The 19,217-nt window shown below is 44.1% G+C and overlaps 1 protein-coding gene across 7 annotated transcripts in view; it reads right to left on the bottom strand.

Annotated features, from left to right (window-relative positions):
- Positions 1-7,050: 7,050 nt before the first annotated feature.
- Positions 7,051-19,217, bottom strand: part of pcloa (piccolo presynaptic cytomatrix protein a) — a 49,978-nt gene continuing 37,811 nt past the window's right edge. For 4 of the 7 annotated variants that reach the window (XM_078100341.1, XM_078100335.1, XM_078100337.1 and 1 more), the window contains 10 exons: positions 17,938-17,964; positions 16,830-16,923; positions 16,137-16,208; positions 15,791-16,037; positions 15,070-15,297; positions 12,556-12,697; positions 12,328-12,389; positions 11,412-11,546; positions 10,441-10,586; positions 7,051-10,230 (listed from right to left, as the gene is read on the bottom strand). In XM_078100341.1, coding sequence (XP_077956467.1) covers positions 10,087-10,230; positions 10,441-10,586; positions 11,412-11,546; positions 12,328-12,389; positions 12,556-12,697; positions 15,070-15,297; positions 15,791-16,037; positions 16,137-16,208; positions 16,830-16,923; positions 17,938-17,964 — 1,297 coding nt within the window. In that variant the 3' untranslated portion in view covers positions 7,051-10,086. The remainder of the gene's footprint in view (positions 10,231-10,440; positions 10,587-11,411; positions 11,547-12,327; positions 12,390-12,555; positions 12,698-15,069; positions 15,298-15,790; positions 16,038-16,136; positions 16,209-16,829; positions 16,924-17,937; positions 17,965-19,217) is intronic. The other 3 variants (XM_078100338.1, XM_078100336.1, XM_078100339.1) reach the window with 3 other exon arrangements.

Genomic DNA, 19,217 nt, shown 5'->3' with positions numbered 1-19,217 from the left:
AGCAGATCTACGGCGTGCGTCAAAAACGAAAGAGAAGTGGTAGAAGAAGAAGAGGGGGGACGGGGACGGGGGGCGCGTTTGGATCCTCCGGCCTCTCTGCACACTGCAAGAAATACCAGCGCGTCATCGCGCACGAAGTTTGCTGCTTTTGTCACGGGGGGAGTTTGTTGGAGTTATGGAGACCTCGACACATCGCGTGCGTCCTTTTCACCATCAACTTTATTTAGACAGATATACGTATAAACACGTTTTTTAATCTTTAAAAATGTTGACTGAAGTGGGGTAAAAAGTGTTATGTTTATTCATTGATGGTATTTAATTACATAAGTTAAGATTTACATACAGTGTGGATTGGTGTTAGAGGCATTTTCTTCAGTGTATTCTGACGCCCATTTACGCACGTCTTTCACCCGTTTGTCAAGCAGACTCCCTTCCTGTCTAAACCCCGCAATTCCTCCAGAGAAATAGGCAGCTCTCCTCTTGTTATGAACCTCACAGGAAGCGTCTGATCAACAGAAGGCAAACAAGTAAGACGAAGAATGATCTATGGTTGTTTTGTTTCCTTAGAAATCATTTGTATTCACTGCAGCCTTCAAGCACAGCATCACAGAACGTGTTCTCCAAATTAGACCTGACGTTCACAGAGCTTTGTTATCTCTCCTCAGTATCTTTCATAAACAAGGACACACCAAAAAAAAGCGGTTGAGTTTTGAGAGCAGATAAGGACACTTTGCCTGTCTGAGTGCGTTATTTGCTGAAACCGTTTTAGGGCCTTGAACCTGACTGCTCTCCGTGTCACATTCAGCCAAACACTGCAAGGATCTAGGTTTCTTTGTTATCATTTTAAGCCATTATTCATTTGCAACAGTGCAATTCATCCCCGGAAAAGTAATAATAAATTCCCTTGCTTTAAGGGCTGTGGCAAATTTGATTTGACCCAACGCTCATTTTTTGCTGGGACACTAAAAGGTAAAAAACAAGAATATTACTGGATTTTTTCATTTCAGAGCCCCGTGTTACGTACACAACTAATCTCCTCAGAGCAAAGTTATTATTCCTAAAAATATATTCTTGTCATCTTGCTTGCGCATACCTGCACTGTATTTACCCTCAAAGCGCCACAGCAGACAAAACAAGTCAGAATGTTGCTCACCTGCAGCCGTCAAATGGATCCTAGGTTAGATTTACTTGGTAAAATCGCTCTTGGTTTCACTGTAACTCATAAAAACTGCTCCTCTGGGGGCTTTTGCAAGGCAGAGCTCAGAGGTACTCCACCTCTGATGAGTGTCTACAGATAAGCAGTGAAGAGGCAGGTTAAACGGAGCAAAGTCGGCCTGGGTGTATTATATATAGAGATACAAACACACTGCATGGTACACTTTGGTGATAGGAAGTACCAGTTATTATGACCAAATGACACAAACATATTAAATATTGATACATGGGATTCATGCATCTGTAAGGAAATCAAAGGGCACCATGAGTTGCCACATACGATAATCCAACACCGATCCCTCATGCTGCTTCTGTGGTTGAATCAGGCAACACTGTGTTAAATGGGATTATATGGGATTTTCACAAGGATCAGGTTTGTTTTACAAAAGCAAATTCAGAAGACTAAATACACCCGATTGCCTTAAAGGTTTGGATAACGGAAGTCTGTTGTGGTTGTGTGGATATTTCAAGCTGATATTATACATGTCTGTGTGTCATCAATTGATTCAATAACAAAACTCAGTTTGCTTGAACGACTTTTTCTTCTTTTGTTCATTGTGGTTTTAAAAGCCCCACACTTACTTGTTTAGTTAACTACATGAATTAACCGTGAAACCTGCACAACACCAATAAGCCGTAGACAGACTAAGCTTATGTAGCCTGAAAGAGATCAGATATGTCAAGTTAAAAGAAGAGTGAACATAGAGCTTTCATACACCAGGTGGTCAAAAACAATGGGCCGTTTTCACTGGACATTTTCAATTGAACCTTTTGAAATGGTTGTATGGCTCACCGTTTTGCAGACCACTGCTCTTTCCTGAATCTGTGGACCACTAGCACATTTCTTCAGGTCCCTTTTCCACCAAAGAGCCTCAAAACAGGTCAACTCAATAGGGCAAGTGTGTGTAACAGCAAGAGACAGCGGGGTTTTGTGTAAAGGTTGTGCTTCTGAGTGAATCGGGAATGTTTGTCCGCCTGGCAGGCGGCAGGTGCGTCCTCTGTCACCAGCCCCCGACCCCGCCCACCTGTCCGGGGAATTGCCCGGCCGCTGTTGCATAGCAACCCCTTCTCCGTCTCCACGCCGACTCCTCAGCAGCGAGCCACAGAGGCTGTTGTTTTCCCGACCAGCGAGCACACATCAGTGAGCGTGTTCACTGTGGGAGCAGCACAGAGAGGGCAGCAGACAGTACGACGGGGAGCAGAGAAAGGAGAAGTTCTTCAAAGAAAGCTGCTGGAACATAAGATTAAAAGTGGGCATTTTCATCCGAACACATATTCGTGTTTTGTATTAGCAGCACCAGAGGGTCTAGTATTGGCTTTCATCTAAAGAAACGTATGTTTTATTAAAGGATATTTTTCAATGGTTTCAACCCACTGGAGTAAACTCATTTTTAATATCAGAGCTGAGACGAGAAAGTGGCGCCATATGAGGTTTGATTTTTAAAATGTAGCTGCTCATTAAAACACATTCGCAGGGCAAAAGCCTTTTTTTTTAAATTCAAATTACGTTTGAAATGCACCCAAGGCCCTTTTTTCCCCACATCAAATTATACTTGGTGAAGAGTGTTTTCTTTTGGCCAGCTTCCACATTTCTGATTATTTTAGTATTCATGGTGACTTTTCTTAATGCTGATGTTTGGAAGAAGAAATGCCGGTTGTAGGCACACGACACGATGAAGCATCTGTCAAATAGGACTCCTGTGAGAAGTTTAAATGTCACCATCACATCCTCTCACATTTTTCTCCCCCTATCTTGCAAGACAAAACATGTATATACAACACAGTTAAGCTGTTACTGGGAAAATTCAAGAAGCTACATTCATGCAAAGAAACCCTCCATTATGCCGTAACCCCGCCTCTCTTCTAACCCTACAGGCCGCTTTCATTTATTAATTCTGTGTTCCAAAGGCAGCAAATCTATTGAATTATTCTTCTAAAACACGGTGAAGCTGCATACTGCGTCTCTACACTCAATATTTTGTAGACTGTCATTGTTGCATATCTCCACGTTTGTGTTTGACTGACCGTCAGTAACAAAAGAGCTTTTGTAGGTCACCGTGCAAAGAAAGCATCTGTTTTTCGTGCAGCACAGGCTCCTCCTTTGTGACAGTCGGCGTGGTTGCGCCTTGTTGACTCAGGGAAAGAGAAGTGATGAGCGACTGTGTGCGATATGACGTCTCACTCGGGACAGGGGACGGACGCCTCAGTGTCCTCCGTGCACTGACTGATCACATTACTATTAGCGAGAGCCATCCTGTCAGGAGGAGAAGTTACGGCCCAGTGAAGGAGGCCTTCGGGGGGCTGGAACCGGGAATCCAGTGACGGGACTCCAAGATGAGTGGACAAGAAGGGTCTCAGCTTAAATTTTATTTTGCTTATAAAACAGCGTTTCCTTCATCCACTAAGATTTGCATCAGTACTTTTGTTTGCCTTTGATAAATAAACACATTTGACGGATTTAATGGCGCCATGTTGCAAGAAAAAGAAAAAAAAAAAAACTATCCACATGCAACAAGTGGATCTGAAGGATGTTTTATTAACAAATGTATCCAGTCTTTCATTTCATGTTTTTTTTAAACTTGTATACTGTATTTATGTCCCATGTATGTTTCCAGCCTATCACGTTATCGGATATGGAGCTGCTGAAATCACTCACTGGTTGTGACAGCACATCTGTCTGTGTCTCGTCGTCCATAACAAAACAGGAAACAATGCTCCGGTCATTAAATCACCGTCCAGATGGTTTTTATCCAACAGCTCTCTCTCCCTGTAATTGAGTTACGTTTTCTCTGGGCAAACCGAAATGATCCAACCGCGCGGTGAAGTGATATTACTTCTTCATGAACAGTCGCCATGTCCCTGCAAACTCTCAATAGCCCAGCAAATAGATGTTTGGGTCTCTTTGTTCACGATTTCCTCTTCTCCGGGGATCGAACGGCGCTTGAACCCTGATTGACCTCGCTCGAGTCGACGCATCTGGCGACAGCGACCGACGCGGCCTCGCCAAGTCGCCGGCCGCCTTGATCGGCCTCGCGGCTCGGTGAGTCGCAGACGGCTTGGCCGTTTTCCGGGTCCCCGCCTGACGCAATTGGGGCCACATCTTTGAAGGCGAATAGGAGGAGGAACAAACGCGTCTTTGGAAGTAAAAAAGGATCTGAGGGAGACGACCGGATGGGGGAGGCGTTGAGAGGGTGAACATGAAAGACAACACAGGGAACGTTAAACAACAGAGGGGGACAGAAACGGGCGTCGATGTGGACGGCGGAGCGAGATCTAACAGGAGGGCCTGGCACCCTTTGATCAAATATTACACGGTGTCAGCAAGAAACACAAGTTACGCCTTCCAGCACCGAGTGATGACGTGAAATTAAGGGAAACTAAAGAAAACACAACTACTCACCAAAAATGGTGGACAGACGGAGAGATGCACACTCACGGAGATAACTGCTAACCTAGGCGGTCCATTTAGACGTCGTTAAGAGACAAGGAAATAGTGCTACATCAGACCTATCCACTAAGCCAGCAGTTGCTTTTCTAAAACTATTCTTGAAGCCGTTCGTCAAGCTTTCTAAATATTTGGAGTCCAGAGCTCAGCGCTCTGTATTTAAAAAGTTATCTTTATTTAGATTTACCGTTTGCATCAGGGCCGTTTATGGTGTCTGCAACAGGTGTTCATGCAAAGATTATATTTACACCAGATCAACCAGGCCCAACTTTAGTAATCACATGACCGGACAGTCCTGGATAGCATTTAAGAGCAGCGAATCACCCAAAATAACAACATGACTCCTATGGCCTGTTATTGAAACACACACACACACACACACATAATGGAATGCATAAGTAAAAATCCAGGAGAGATCATCTCATAAAGACATGGGGATGTGACTCTGCAGAGTGGATTTCTCACTCCCTCTGCTGGGGAAATAAATGGACAGCGCTCATATTTCTGTATATATTTCCTATGAAGAGTGTAATGTTATGCGTGAGGACAAGCAGTTTTTAAACTTTACAAGACAAGCGGGATGAAGTGAAAGGAGGTTTTTTAAATAAAAAAATAGAAAAGACAAGTAGTTCTGTCTTCTCCCAGTGGAACAGAATGTTTTGTCCCCCAAATTTAAAGCAGCAGATCCTTACCAGCCACAAAAATTCAATCCAAACATACTTTCACATGACAAATTCAGGGAGTAAAACAGGCACATTCCTGAAGTCTTCCTCATTTGGCACAAACTGACTCCTCAGTGAAGTGTGTATCATTATCTGCGGTACCATAAAACAGTTAATGCGAGGAATTTACCAAATTAGGACTGTTGACATCTTTGAAATAAGCGTTCTCACCAATTCCCAGTGCACAAGCCACCACTGCCGTGTTAGGACCGCCGGCGAGGTGAACGCCAACGACCATCATAAATTGTGAGGACACTGGAAAAGGACACACAAGCAGGCGGATATTCGCCGTGGCGGATTGTTTGACCGAGTGAGCGAAAGGTATACACGAGCTCGTCCTTTTCAAGTAAAAATCCAGGAGAGATCATCTCATAAAGACATGGGGATGTGACTCTGCAGAGTGGATTTCTCACTCCCTCTGCTGGGGAAATAAATGGACAGCGCTCATATTTCTGTATATATTTCCTATGAAGAGTGTAATGTTATGCGTGAGGACAAGCAGTTTTTAAACTTTACAAGACAAGCGGGATGAAGTGAAAGGAGGTTTTTTAAATAAAAAAATAGAAAAGACAAGTAGTTCTGTCTTCTCCCAGTGGAACAGAATGTTTTGTCCCCCAAATTTAAAGCAGCAGATCCTTACCAGCCACAAAAATTCAATCCAAACATACTTTCACATGACAAATTCAGGGAGTAAAACAGGCACATTCCTGAAGTCTTCCTCATTTGGCACAAACTGACTCCTCAGTGAAGTGTGTATCATTATCTGCGGTACCATAAAACAGTTAATGCGAGGAATTTACCAAATTAGGACTGTTGACATCTTTGAAATAAGCGTTCTCACCAATTCCCAGTGCACAAGCCACCACTGCCGTGTTAGGACCGCCGGCGAGGTGAACGCCAACGACCATCATAAATTGTGAGGACACTGGAAAAGGACACACAAGCAGGCGGATATTCGCCGTGGCGGATTGTTTGACCGAGTGAGCGAAAGGTATACACGAGCTCGTCCTTTTCAAACCAAACATCGGGCACTGTTGACCCAACACGAGAAAAGAAGAGGACACGAGAGGCCGGACCACCCATGACTTCCGCATCAGAAAACAAAACCTAGAATAGGTTGACAGAACAATCTGGAGGGTTATTTTATTTTTGTGCGCGAGTGAGAACAGAATGTGCTTTGCAAATGTATCGAGTCTAATTAACAAACTCTGCCCTTCACGGTGCAGCAGAAGACGGATGCGTCAAAAAGAGCCACACGTCACGGTAGAATTAACACATCAAGCACAGGAAATAACAGAGAGAAGCAGTAAACTCAACCACATTCCAGCACACGTAGACCATTCATTAGCTTTTGGTCTGCCTTCGTGCATCTCTCTCACCTTGACGCTGTACGGCGACTCGTCACGGGAGAGTGGAGCTGTCAATCAAACGCAACGCAACGCTCTCTCACGTCCCAATCAGCCAGTAAGTGAGAACACCTGTAAACACAGCAGCGCGAGGCACCTGAGAACGTGACCGTGCACTCAAAATGAGAGCATGGCCCCATCTAGCGGGCGCTGTCTGCTACTTCACACGCCACATGATCTGATCTCGTCATGAAATCTGAGTGTGAGGGTGAAAACCCCTGTTTTTTTATATCAGATCAGAAATGCACATCACAAAAGCATGTAATTTGTACTGATATTTAATATTTAGACATGGGGCAACAGCCATTTTTACAGCACAATTTGCATAATTTATCAATACCTCCTGTATACAATCACAAAACCATGACAGTAGTTTTTTTTTTCTGTTTACTTACAAGTGAAAAACCAGACGGGTTTTACAAGCAGAATCTTTGAACAGTCAGCAAACATCTTCAATAATTTGAATAGGTTTTCTTCATAATTTAACCTTCTAACAGCATTTTTGTTCTATATCTTTCGGTACCTCTTTCTTTTTTTTTTTTTTTCTTTAATAATATCTGGACACAAAAATAGTATGAACCACCAACGAAACATGCAACATCCAGTGTGAGCACATTTAAATTATCCTGCAACTGCTTGTGTTGTTGAGATATAGTTCTGTGTAGTTACTCTGGTAAACCTTCATTGTTTGGTGTAAAGTGTCGGGTAAATCTGGGTCTCTGTGGACGGACGTGTGGTTGTTTCACAGTCTATCCACCGTATATTGATTGAAGGAAAACTTCCTTTTACTTCTATGATCACACGCCCCTTTTGTCTGCTAAAAGACCTATTGCTCCACAAACCCCAGTATAAAAAGCTATGTATTTACAAGGTTGGAAATAGAGAGATAGCATCTGTGTGTGTGTGTGTGTGTGTGTGTGCGCGCGTGTGAGAGAGTGTGTAATTCTTTGTCACGAGCTATTTTAAAGTCAATAGATTTAGACGGACAACACTTAAAAGAAGAGGTATGCATTACAGCGAATGTCATGCATGGACTCGGTATGAAGATGCAACACACAAGCACATGAATATGAAAAAAAAACACACACTGAACACTACTATCATAGCAGGTATAACGTTCACTGATTACAATTGGTCTTTTTTTGTAATATCACGTACAAAAAGGAAAAACAATTCAAATGGGGAGTGCACATAAATTGGAATATTTGGAATAAGGATGGTGACTTTTTCTTAGCTTAATTCCTATGTGGAATTTTGGGTTTGTGCATGTAAATTGCCATATGTGAGTGTGTGTCGGTGCCAAGGAGTTTCAGGCCTTCTAAACCTTGTAAACAAGTACTACATTGCGTATAAAACAAAATTTCACATTGTTTTTTATATGTACACCTGATATGTCCTGTAAACAAATAATACAACATATAAAATAGTCTCACAGAGAATAAATTAAGATTCATATTAACAATACAAAATGAGATGAATAACTAAATGTAGAAAACAAATCACATTAAAGCAATAAACATAGAGAACATGAAAACACTGCGTTGCAAAAGAAAAATCTGTATAAATGCTTTCACTCATCTCACGTTTCTGGCAAGTCAAGATGCAGCGGCGACCTGCACATGGTTGATGTTGCATAGAAATCACTCAGATGTTAATTTTCACTAAGTCAGACTGAAAATAATGAATGAACCAGCTGTCCCCCGCCTGCATCTCGACCCCCATTCAAGCGCACACAACGATTGTTTTCAAGACACAACGGACAAAGTGGACGTGTAGTCACAACATTGGTGATCTCAACTCTAAGTGGTAATTACAAGACAACACATTTATGACGATAAAGCCAACATGCTGCTGTAATAGCATTGTCGTGTCTTTAGAATGGTAATGGAGCATTTTTCTATCCTCTTTTAATGGCGTCGCTATATTTTAATTCTCTACTTCCTCCCACAGGAAAGAAAAAGAAAAGTCTGGCTATCTCATGTCTAGCAGGAGGATTTACATTCTAGGCAGAAAAAGTGCAAAATACCACACAAGCGTACCGCTCCCATAAATGGAAGCAGGACTGATATGATAATAATAATGTGTCTGGATGTAACAAGTAAAAAATAAAAATGTTACACATTCTAAAGGGCATCATGGGTAAATAAAACCTCTATGTCACAATCATCAAGACTTGATTGTCTGTGATAAAGATCTATATATCTATCTATATATGTTTATTTCCGGCTATGATACTATACTATATACAAAGTGAACCTTAGATGTGAACATTTGTTTGTGCAGAAAATGTGGCCCAGCATACCATTTAGATAGACTCATGCGCAAAATATGTAGTGTCTACTTTGATATACACACATATAGATATATAGATATATCTATATATATCAATATCTTTCATTATCAAACAACAATTTCTTTGATAGAACTGAGTTTACACTTACAAGGAGAAAAAGAAAAAGTGAACAAGGAGATGTTCGTTTTAAATAAATGTATGTTTGCTGAGATTTCCTTTCTTCCTCTGGAGCTGGAACGCTAAGTAGTTTGTTATAAAATAGACTATGTGTCCTTTACAGGATCGATTTTTTAGGTACTTAAACAATTGAGGAGAAGTCAAATGATAGAACTCTACGTTAATATCATAATACAAAAATAAAGAGAGTTCGTCGTAGCGGAGTCTTCCATATTTCATTTCCAAAATGCTTTGTAAATCAATAAAACTCTGCACTCATAATAAAGCAATGGAGAAAATCTGTCATGGATAAAACATCTAAATAAATAAATTAGAATCCACAAGTGTGTCCATTCCCTGTAGAATTAAAATGTCTCTTCTGCGCAAATGAGTGTGCAAAGTAGTCTTAAATAATTGTGTGCATGTGTTTGTGTGTGTGTGTGTGTTTTGTATTAAAATGTTTAATACCTGGTTGATTACGTGCTTGACCTATGAACTCAGCCCCCGGGCCACACTGCTGTACACCGCACGTCCTGTAAACGTGTGTTCATTTCCTGTAAACGCATTCACTCCTCCCCTCAAAACTCCCCCGCATGACAGAAATCATCATCACAATTCGCCATGACGAAGAAAAACAAAGACACTCCGAGCCCTGAAAACAAAGATCGAAGAAAGAGATCATTCGAGCCCCCCGATCCGCCCCCTTTATCCTCCACCCGACCAGAGCGGATCGGTGTCACAGATGTTGGACCTAAGCGTCCCCCAGGCGAAGGGGGGGGGGGGGGGGGGGGGGGGGGGGCTCCTGGATTGCCCTGTGGAGTTCAGTTGTTCTGTGGATTGAGCCTCCTCCTATGAGTGGATCTGGGCCGTGCTGGCGAGCAGCTTGTGCCAGCCCACCACCCGCTTGCGCAGGTCGACCTTGTCCAACCACACGTAGGCCTCCCCGATGAGAGTCTTCTTTACGAACTTGCCCCCGTTGGACACCAGGAAGAGCTTGGGGGCAAAGGGCATGAATCAGCGTTTCATGTTGATTGGACATTTTCAAAGGAATATTTGGACTTTTCAAGAGAGCCGTTTCCCCCTTTTCACAAGATAATTGTCCCCTGGTTCTTCTATCTTAAAAAACTCAGAAACTTTCTCATCTAATCTAATCTAATCTAATGACATCCGAAGCTCTCGTCCCGTGGGATGGATTAGGATTACCTGTAGCGAGTGTCCGGCCGGGTTCATACAGAAGCGGAAGGTTTCGTTGAAAGACGGCTCCCGGTCGTGACGGCACACTCTGGTCTTCTTCTTGATAATTCTCTTCTGGGTGGCGATGTTCACCACGTAAAGCTTCACGTAAAGATCTGTGGACACACGCATACAATAAACATTATTTTTGGCTCTCGTATCTCTTATTTGGCGCTCCATGAGGAGAAAATAGATGCACTTCGCCAACAATAGTCTTGGTGATGAGAGTCATTGCTGCAGATTCTATACATTCTGCGATGGAAATAGCCCTCTGCATGCAGATCCAATCTGGAAGCAGATCAAGCAGGCGGCGAGTAGCTCGGGTGGTCACGTTAAGAATATAAGAGCAGGCGAGGTGGGCGGCAGTCTGCGTTCTAACGTGGGAAGAGAAGCCTGTAGCCCAGAGACTCGGCCGTCCAGCGTTCGTAATCGCATTCTAAATCCTCAACGCTGTTGTCTACATATTGCAGCTGGTTTTCTAAACTCTGATAGTACAAGTGAATTGTACTTTTGATACTACTGTTATTCTACTGTATTCAAAGTGCGCACACAGGTACACCCCCCCCTCCCATCTCCAGGCTGCCCCTTTAGTTACCCGTCTTTGAGCATGCCATTATTGGCCACTAGGTGAAAATGTTTAATGATAATATCTAAGGCAATGTCGAAGGAAAAGACACGACCACCTCGACACCTGAGCGTCTGCACTCAGAAAAACTGGCGAGGATACGTGTGAGCTGCCAGTCCGTCCTGACAGCTCGGGCTGTGTGGGCCTCCCAGCTGTCACGTATTAAAACGACGAACGGCATCACATGCAATAAGAGACGTCAAAGACTTTTGACAGAAATAGTGGATTATTCAACCAGATGGTAATAAATGAAGTTCCCACCGTTGATGATAATGTTATATATACTTAAAATATAAGTGTGTGTGCGGTACACTACCAGGCAGGTGGTCCGGAGTCTTGAACTTGTAAGTGATGTTGCGGCATTGGAGAATCTCAAGGACTAGTTGCTCTCCCTCCGTCTTGATCTCCTTCTTCAGGGCAATCTTTATCTCCCCCATTACCTGGGACTTACCTGAATACACACACACACACACACACAAACGGAATCAGGTCGGCACGGTGACGGAAACAAACATACATACTTCTCTGCTCTCTCACTCCCTCTTTAAAATCCGCCGTCTACTGGCGTGTGACTGCCCTCCGCTGGGTAAAAGGTGCACTATTGCGAGGGGTAATATCAAACACGGCCTGCAGGCCAGCATGTTCCTTCGTTTAACACGGAGGGGTAGAAGCTTCTGGTTGCCGTGGAAGCCTCTGTGTGTGTGTGTGTCAATGTGACATGAAAAGACAACCAGCAGCAGACGAAGAAGAAGAAGAATCTGTGCCGATGAGAATACCCACGTTAATTTGTTCTCCCAAATGTGGGTGACGCTTCGGTCTCACACTCAGCTGTAAATGTGAAAGTGAGATCATAAAACCTCTTTCTACCTTTTTGAGGCTATTTTCACACCATCGCTTTAGCGATAATAATTTGACTCAAAAGGTCACAGGAAGGGAGGTGAAATAAGGAAAATAACCAAGATAGCTGAATAAAACTAACGTGTGTATGAATCAAATAACAGGCCTCCACGTAATGAGGATGAAGCATGAATGCGTTTTAATAGAAATATATATTTATTTAATCACTTAATTAATAATTCAATTTAGCTTAATTTGCTGCTTGAAGCAGGATATCTGAATGAATACAAACGGGTAGTAGTAAAAATGCATTGATCAGTGTAAGGTTTTTAATAAAAATAGGCTTGAAACACACACACACACACGCTTACGCACACATGTACTGTTTGTCTAACCTTCAATCTCACCGGGTACCAATGATGATTTCATCTCATCCGTGCCGTTTGGGATCTTTCCACTAAAGAGAGGAGACATAAAATCCAGGAAAATGACCAAACTAGACAACAGTTTGTGTGTTTTGCTCTCTTTTATCTACTGCGCAGGCGACTGAAGCTTCGCCTGCATCCAAAGGGTGAAACTGAGGCTCTTTAAGGTGAAAGAATCAAATAGCGGTATTGACTCACAGTCGCGGCACCTGGAAGATGGCACTGTCCACCTCGTTCATCTCTCCCTCCTCGTCCAACAGGCTGTAGGCGCTGCCGCTCAGGCCGCTGTCCAACGAGGCGGCTGTGACCGGAGCATCACCAGACCTGTAGCTCGACCGAGCTGCGCGGAGATACGAACAGACCCATTACGACGAGGAGACAGGATGAAAAATTGAAACCTCGGCCCGGATCCAAGATTGTAAAAACTGGGGCCAAGCGGCATTAGGTACTGTTTGCAACTAAAATCACATCATTGAAACCCGATGCTTAAAATAATTTACGGCGCAGTCAAGAGGAGAGCTTTTTTTTTTTTTTTTTTGCAAAGCACAAAAAGATTGTAATGATTAGCACACAAACGCTGTGGACTAGCAGGAAGCATATGAACAAATACTGTAATACATGTAAAGCTTTCACACAAACAGACAAATTAATCCAGGGAAACATCACATACATGTGTTTATGCAGAAGTGGAGCAGACAAGAGGCACGTCGACCCTACGGACACGGTTAGTCATCTCCATGAACTATTTAGAATAATCTTCTATCTTAATCTTAGCTTTAGTTTAGTTTTAAAAATGATTAAAAAAAACATATTTTCATACCTGAGGATCTTTAAGAGCTTTTTAACGCACCCTGTTCATATGCAAGCTATTTTTTTTTTTTAGATCTTGTTATTTAAGAAATAAATGTTTAAATCCTCAACCAGCTGATCAGGCAGTGCGATGGAGTATGAGTGAAGTGAGAGATGCTTATGTGGTGCAGAACAGAGTCCATGCCGACACGTTTCTTTCTCCCGGCCCAATCAACGTGAGGAGCTCCACTAATACCAGTTCGACAAAAAGCAATAAAACGGAGGAGCGGCGACGCGGCGGTCGTGGCGGTGGCACAGTTTTGGGGGGTGGGGGGCATCGCCTGGTATTAGTGAAGGGAGTGTGTCTCGCTGCATGGATCTGCGGTGATGTGGCTGAGTGCGACTTCCTCTCTGGCTTCCTGCGGGTGTGCGTTAGTAGCATCGCATCCTCTCTTTCTTTCACTCTCTCTTTCTCTCCTTCGCTCCATCTGTGCCTTCAGTCACACGACAGAGGGGAGACTCTTGGGGGTGGAGGGGGTGAGGGGAGGGGTGGGGGGGGGGGGTCAAACGACGCTCACCTCCGGTGCTCTGCGGCCTCTCCTCTGACACGGCTTTCCTGAGGGTCAGGTGTCTGCCGTCCGCTCTGCTCCCTTTGGCCGATGGCGGGTCAGGCGGCCAATCGGACTGGGCTCTCTGAACGGTGAGCACGCCCACTACGCTGTGTCTCTGCTGCCTCAGTGAGAGGCGGCCCCTTTGGCCTGGATGTGATCGTTTTCACGGGTCAGGTGTCGAGGGGTGTCAAAAGGGACCCCGAGGGAAACAAAGGTCATGGGGTCGGGGGAGGGGGAGGGGGGTTTAAGATGGGAGGAGGGAGGAGCGAGATGGAGATTCAGAGAGCGGTTTATCTTCGCCATGGCAACCAGCTCGACTGTCAGCACATGCAGCCACAGTGTGCACGTTTGCCCCTCCTGCATGTCACTAAGAGGCGGGTTGTGCCGCGTCGACTGAGGTGCATCGTGAGTCCGATAGTTGTTTAAACACAACAAAGGGAAGGGGTGGCGCGGGAGGGGTGTGGGGGGGGGGTGTTAGTGGACTGCATGCACAGCCAGCTCAGTCGGTGAGCTTCGGGAAACTGTCCGTGGTTTGTTAACGAAAAGAATTTTTTAAAAATAACAACAACAAAAAACACCAAAAGAGGTCCATGGTATTTTGAGGAGGGGGATGAAAGGGGGTTGAAAATTGCTTTAGTTTCCCTGAGGGATCAATGAATTAAAAATATTGAACTGTTAGCTGGTGATAAAAACCTGTCCTGGAATCCCGAACGTCTTCCTGGTGCACTGTGCTCCATTGACTGAACTAAAAATAGTCTTTGAGAGCCGGAGGTGTCACCGCGCTCCGGCAGCTATTGACTGTTTTTGCTGATTTGTTCCTTCAGGATTCATCTTGCAGCTCTGTTGTTTCTTCTGCTGATATGACTTTTCTTTCCCGTACTGTCGAACTAAATACTAAAGTTAAGGTTTCAAAAAAATACTCAAAACAGCAAAACAAAACGTAAGTATTTCTGTTTAGCTTCATATTAGATGTTCTACGATTGTTGTATTTTATGAAAAGGTTAAAACTGGCCTTCAACCAGCAGCCGTTACGCCTCTTTGGGTTCAAAAGGGTCAAACTTAGGAAGGTCAAAGACAGCGTGCTGCAGGTGAGGTGCTGGCTCTGCACATTTTTGTGAATAGGCAAGAGAAGCGGCGTGAGGTGGACACACTGAATACAAGGAGGAGGAGAGGACCGGAGGGTGTGCAGGGAAACAAAGTATAGAAAACGTAACCAAATGAACAGGAAATAAAAATAAATAAATAACAGAAGGTAGAACAGATGAGTACGAGAAGGCCATGCTGCGTAGGCTTTATTTGCGTCTTGGTTTACTTGGTTGAAGGCGTTGCGGCAGCTGCTGCTGCTGCTGCTGCGGGGCATCGCCCGTTGCTACGCCGCTGTCCTGATGCCGTTGCCGTGCGGCACTTTTGCTGGAGCGTGAAGCGCCGTGCGAGCGAGCGTGTTGGCTGTGTCCGTGGCTTTGGCCCTGGCCCTCGGACGGGGAAGGCTTCGATGTGCCGGGGCTACTGTGAGATTTCTCGATAGTGGGCACCTGCGTGTCTAAAACAACCAGATTCACCAAATTACCAAATACGCTGTTTTCTAGTTTAGCGAACTTTAGACTCTGTTACCGTTTATGTTTAAGTCTGCGACCTTTAAGCGTCCTCAATAAATTTGATGGTTATTATTTTTAAATCGGGTGAGCATTCAAAGCCTTCCACGGCCATGTTGCCCTTTGCGTTAGAAGACAGACACAGGGGGAGCTAAGGCCTCTGAGCTAGGAGACATTATGACAAACCGAGAAAGCAAAAAGCACAAAGCTGAAGCTACGAAAATGGACATCGGAAGGAAAACAGAACGAGAGAGAGAAACAGGTCGACGGTGTCGCACACGGAAATAGCGGGGAGAGAAGCAGTGACAGGAAGAGAGCAGAAAGTGCGAAGAAGAAAGAAATGGGAGAGTTGAAGAAAGCAGCGGAAACAGAAGAAGCGGTTGTCAGGAGGGGATGGTGATGAAGACAAGCGGACGAGGGAATAACCCCCCCGTGTCCTACCCTTGGCCGGATCTGGAAAAATCCCGTGGCTCCGGCTCTTGATGACGGAGGATTTCGGCGAGTCCTGATTGTCGTGTGCGGCCCCGGTGGTTTTAGGGGACGAGTGCTGTGAGGAGGGTTTAGAGGAGCCGTGTCGGCTCTGGCCCGAGTGGGAGCGCCGGTGGTGGTCCCCCTCGCTCTGCTCCTTGAGGAGGAGCCACCGCGGGACGTTGTCCAGCTGGGCTGTGTTGGACAGGTCAATAAGGACCTGGACACAAACGCGGCAGGTTAGGGGGGGTTTAGGGGGTTTGTTTGGTAATGTTTAGGTACTAAAACTGAACTAATAGGTATAGTGGATGAGCTTTACCTCTCCTAAGAAATCATTAGAGGAGCACTTGTCGTAGTCCCACACGCTCACCTCCAGGGTCTTCTTCCTCAGCTGATACACACGCACAGATAGGAAGTTAATGCATATTCATACTGAAATGCTTTGCTTCGTTATGCATGTGAAGAATTATCTAACGCTACCTCATGGTGAGTTTAGGAGAAATGAACATACGCAGACCTAAATGTGCACTTTGGATGTTATCAGTGTAACATGTTACATGCGATGAAAGGAAAATACCTGCAAATCAATAGTTTGACCAGTGCATGAAAATATTTTTTGGGCCGATTGCCTTAAGGAAAATAAAAACATATGATCTGGGCTTAATGTGTAGACAGATATTCAAGCGCTTAAAAAGGACAGACAACAGAAGTCCATCCATTTCTCCCGGAGTTGATTTGGTTCCAATGAATCTAAATTGGGATCTAAACAGATATAATTAAACCCAAATGGCATATCCATCTGCTCTATTGAAACCAATGGCCACAATGCCAGTCAGCATGCCAGCAGAGAAAAGGCAGAATCGTCCGTTTAAAGTGGAGGTTTGCACATCGCGAGTGCTTCACATACACGGAATACTGTAGGGTTATAGAAAGAATACTACACTGTAGTACTTTACCCAATATTTGCATGCATGCAGCTACGCCTGTGGAAAACGTTTGCGCGACCACGTACTTGCTCCAGGTGGATGTTTTTATAGATGACAGTCTGGTTCCACTCGGGGTTGAGACTTTTGCCCGCGGGTTTGGACCTCCTCTTGTTTTCAGCGCTGGGGGAACACATCACAACAAAATACACCCGGTCACAGAAAAGCCCCCGGAGGATAGCGGACCACTACAATGCAATGAGCATTATATATTGTGCACGATGTAGAAAGTCGAAGGGAGAGAATGAATGTGATGCACATTGTTTGGACGGTAACAATGTATGAGCCTACGTGCATGGACGGCTGGATACGATGTTATGGCAGCTGCAAAAAAGTCCATTTTGATGTCCATCATGTCATTTAGTCTCTTCAAATTTTGATGGTTTGAAGCAAATGAGAAGGTTTGCCAGTTTAGAAAAATAGTCTAATTTATTTCTGATAAAATTCTTATTAGCATTGGTAAGTGTCAATAACTATAATATGTCAATCTGCTTAATAATAGCATGATCTGACATTAATGAGCAATTATTGAACTTGTTTTATAAAAAAAAAAGTTCATATCCCAGCAGAGTCTCTGGAATAGTATGAATGACTTGAAAAGATGGATGTTTTTTGCAGAGTTTAGGGTTTCATTTAAGATTGTAGGATGTGAGTAAGTCAGTAAGCGTTAGTTTAGTAAAGACAAGGACAATCTATTGTATCTTTGAAAAAAAATGCAATGAATAAGGACTGAGGAGCAAAATAATGGGAGTATGTATTGAATGTGGCGGGGCATCAAGGGTACAGCACGATGTCAGGGAACGGGACATTACTGAGGGATCAGGAACACACAACAGTTGACCGGAAAAACGTTAATTGTCGGCACAGTGGAATATCAGTTTATTAATGTTATGTTAAAGACAAGGGGGAGATCCTAATATTCCGGGATTCAAGTCCTCGAAAATGCATGAGTTTATGGGGGCCGGGGAAAATGCACAATTTAAGCGAGTTAGTAAAACTAAAAACACACTGATTTGTAAATAATCAAGCTACCCATCAGTTGGAAAAACAATTTGGACGTTTTGTCACCTTCACCAAACTGACAACCAAATTTCAACCAAAACAGAACCAAAGTACCAAAGTGGTCAAATCACATACCTGGCGTTCTGGACAACCATGACCTGACTGAGAGGGTCCAGCATGCATTAAATATAGAGAACAACATACAGAAACAATAGTCAGAGGGAGGGTGGGGGTTCAAAAAGTGTCTGTGGACTGTGAGTGTGGAAGTGGGAACGGGAGATTACTGTAGATTTAGTTTTAGTGTGGAATTTGTGTGTTTAGGAAAGAGGCAAGAACGGGGTGCTGCAGGGGTGGATGTGTGCTCAGAGGGCTTTCAGGTGATGAAACGCGTCCGTCGGCAACCAAAGTGGAGATCTGCTGTTTATGGAACAGCTTGTTAGCTAGAAAAATTGTTACTTTACAGAGCATTACCGTGAAAAGTCGAAGGTGTTAATAATTCTTGACCGACATTCAAAAGAAACATAGTGGTGACGGACAACAACACTGATTTGGACAAAAGGGTACAGAAATTTCTAAAACTTCACAGCCTCAGTGGAAATTGTGCTTCTGTGGATATTTGCTTAAAAGTCTTTGCAAAACCCCACAGATACAGTAAGCGTGACTGTAGGTTACAGAGACTTTCCTACCAAAGGGGATACACAGTGTTAACCGGCCACAAAAGCTTTTTCCCTGACAGACGCTGAGACGCACAGGGGTTTGTTTGCACTGTCCAGGATGAAAATAAAAAGCCTTTTATGATCCATTAAAAGTGATCACTGGTACTGTTATGAACGAAATACACATGCAAACATGTCTGAAAGAGTGCCATGATCTGCTTACGCGCTGCCCGGAGAACCTCAATTCCAGCTTCAAACACAATGGCCCTTTAAATGTCCAATCGCAATCTATTTTCTTCCCTCTTTCCCGGTTGCTATGTGTCACGCTTTTATTTATAACCACCCATTTCACTGCAACAGCTCCATGTGGTTGCCAGGAAATTTGAGATGCAACTGAAAGGCCTCCGTATGGATTGCAGTCGGTGCTCTGATGAGCGTGTCCATGTACGCACACATATGAAGGACACACACACGCGCACACACACACACGAGTATTTGCACACATGAGCTCAAGTGTGCGTGTTTCCATTACAGCTTCCAGTAGGGGCGGCTGCCACTCTACCAGTTCATTAAACACAACTCTTGTCTAAAACTGAAACAATCCCAGGAAGAAAACACTCTCTCTCTCGAGGGACCTCCAACAGCAGAGACGTGGGGAGATACATCTACATCACAGCGCCATCACAGGGCGAAAGGAAGCCCCGCACTTACATGTGTATCGGATCGCAAGTGAATATGAAGGTTATTGATTTCGACTGC

This window comes from Gasterosteus aculeatus, chromosome 4 (genome assembly GCF_964276395.1).
Source record: "Gasterosteus aculeatus chromosome 4, fGasAcu3.hap1.1, whole genome shotgun sequence".
NCBI classification, from domain to species: Eukaryota; Metazoa; Chordata; class Actinopteri; order Perciformes; family Gasterosteidae; genus Gasterosteus; species Gasterosteus aculeatus.
The sequence above is the reverse complement of the archived record's forward strand: the minus strand, read 5'-3'. Positions and strand labels throughout refer to the sequence as shown.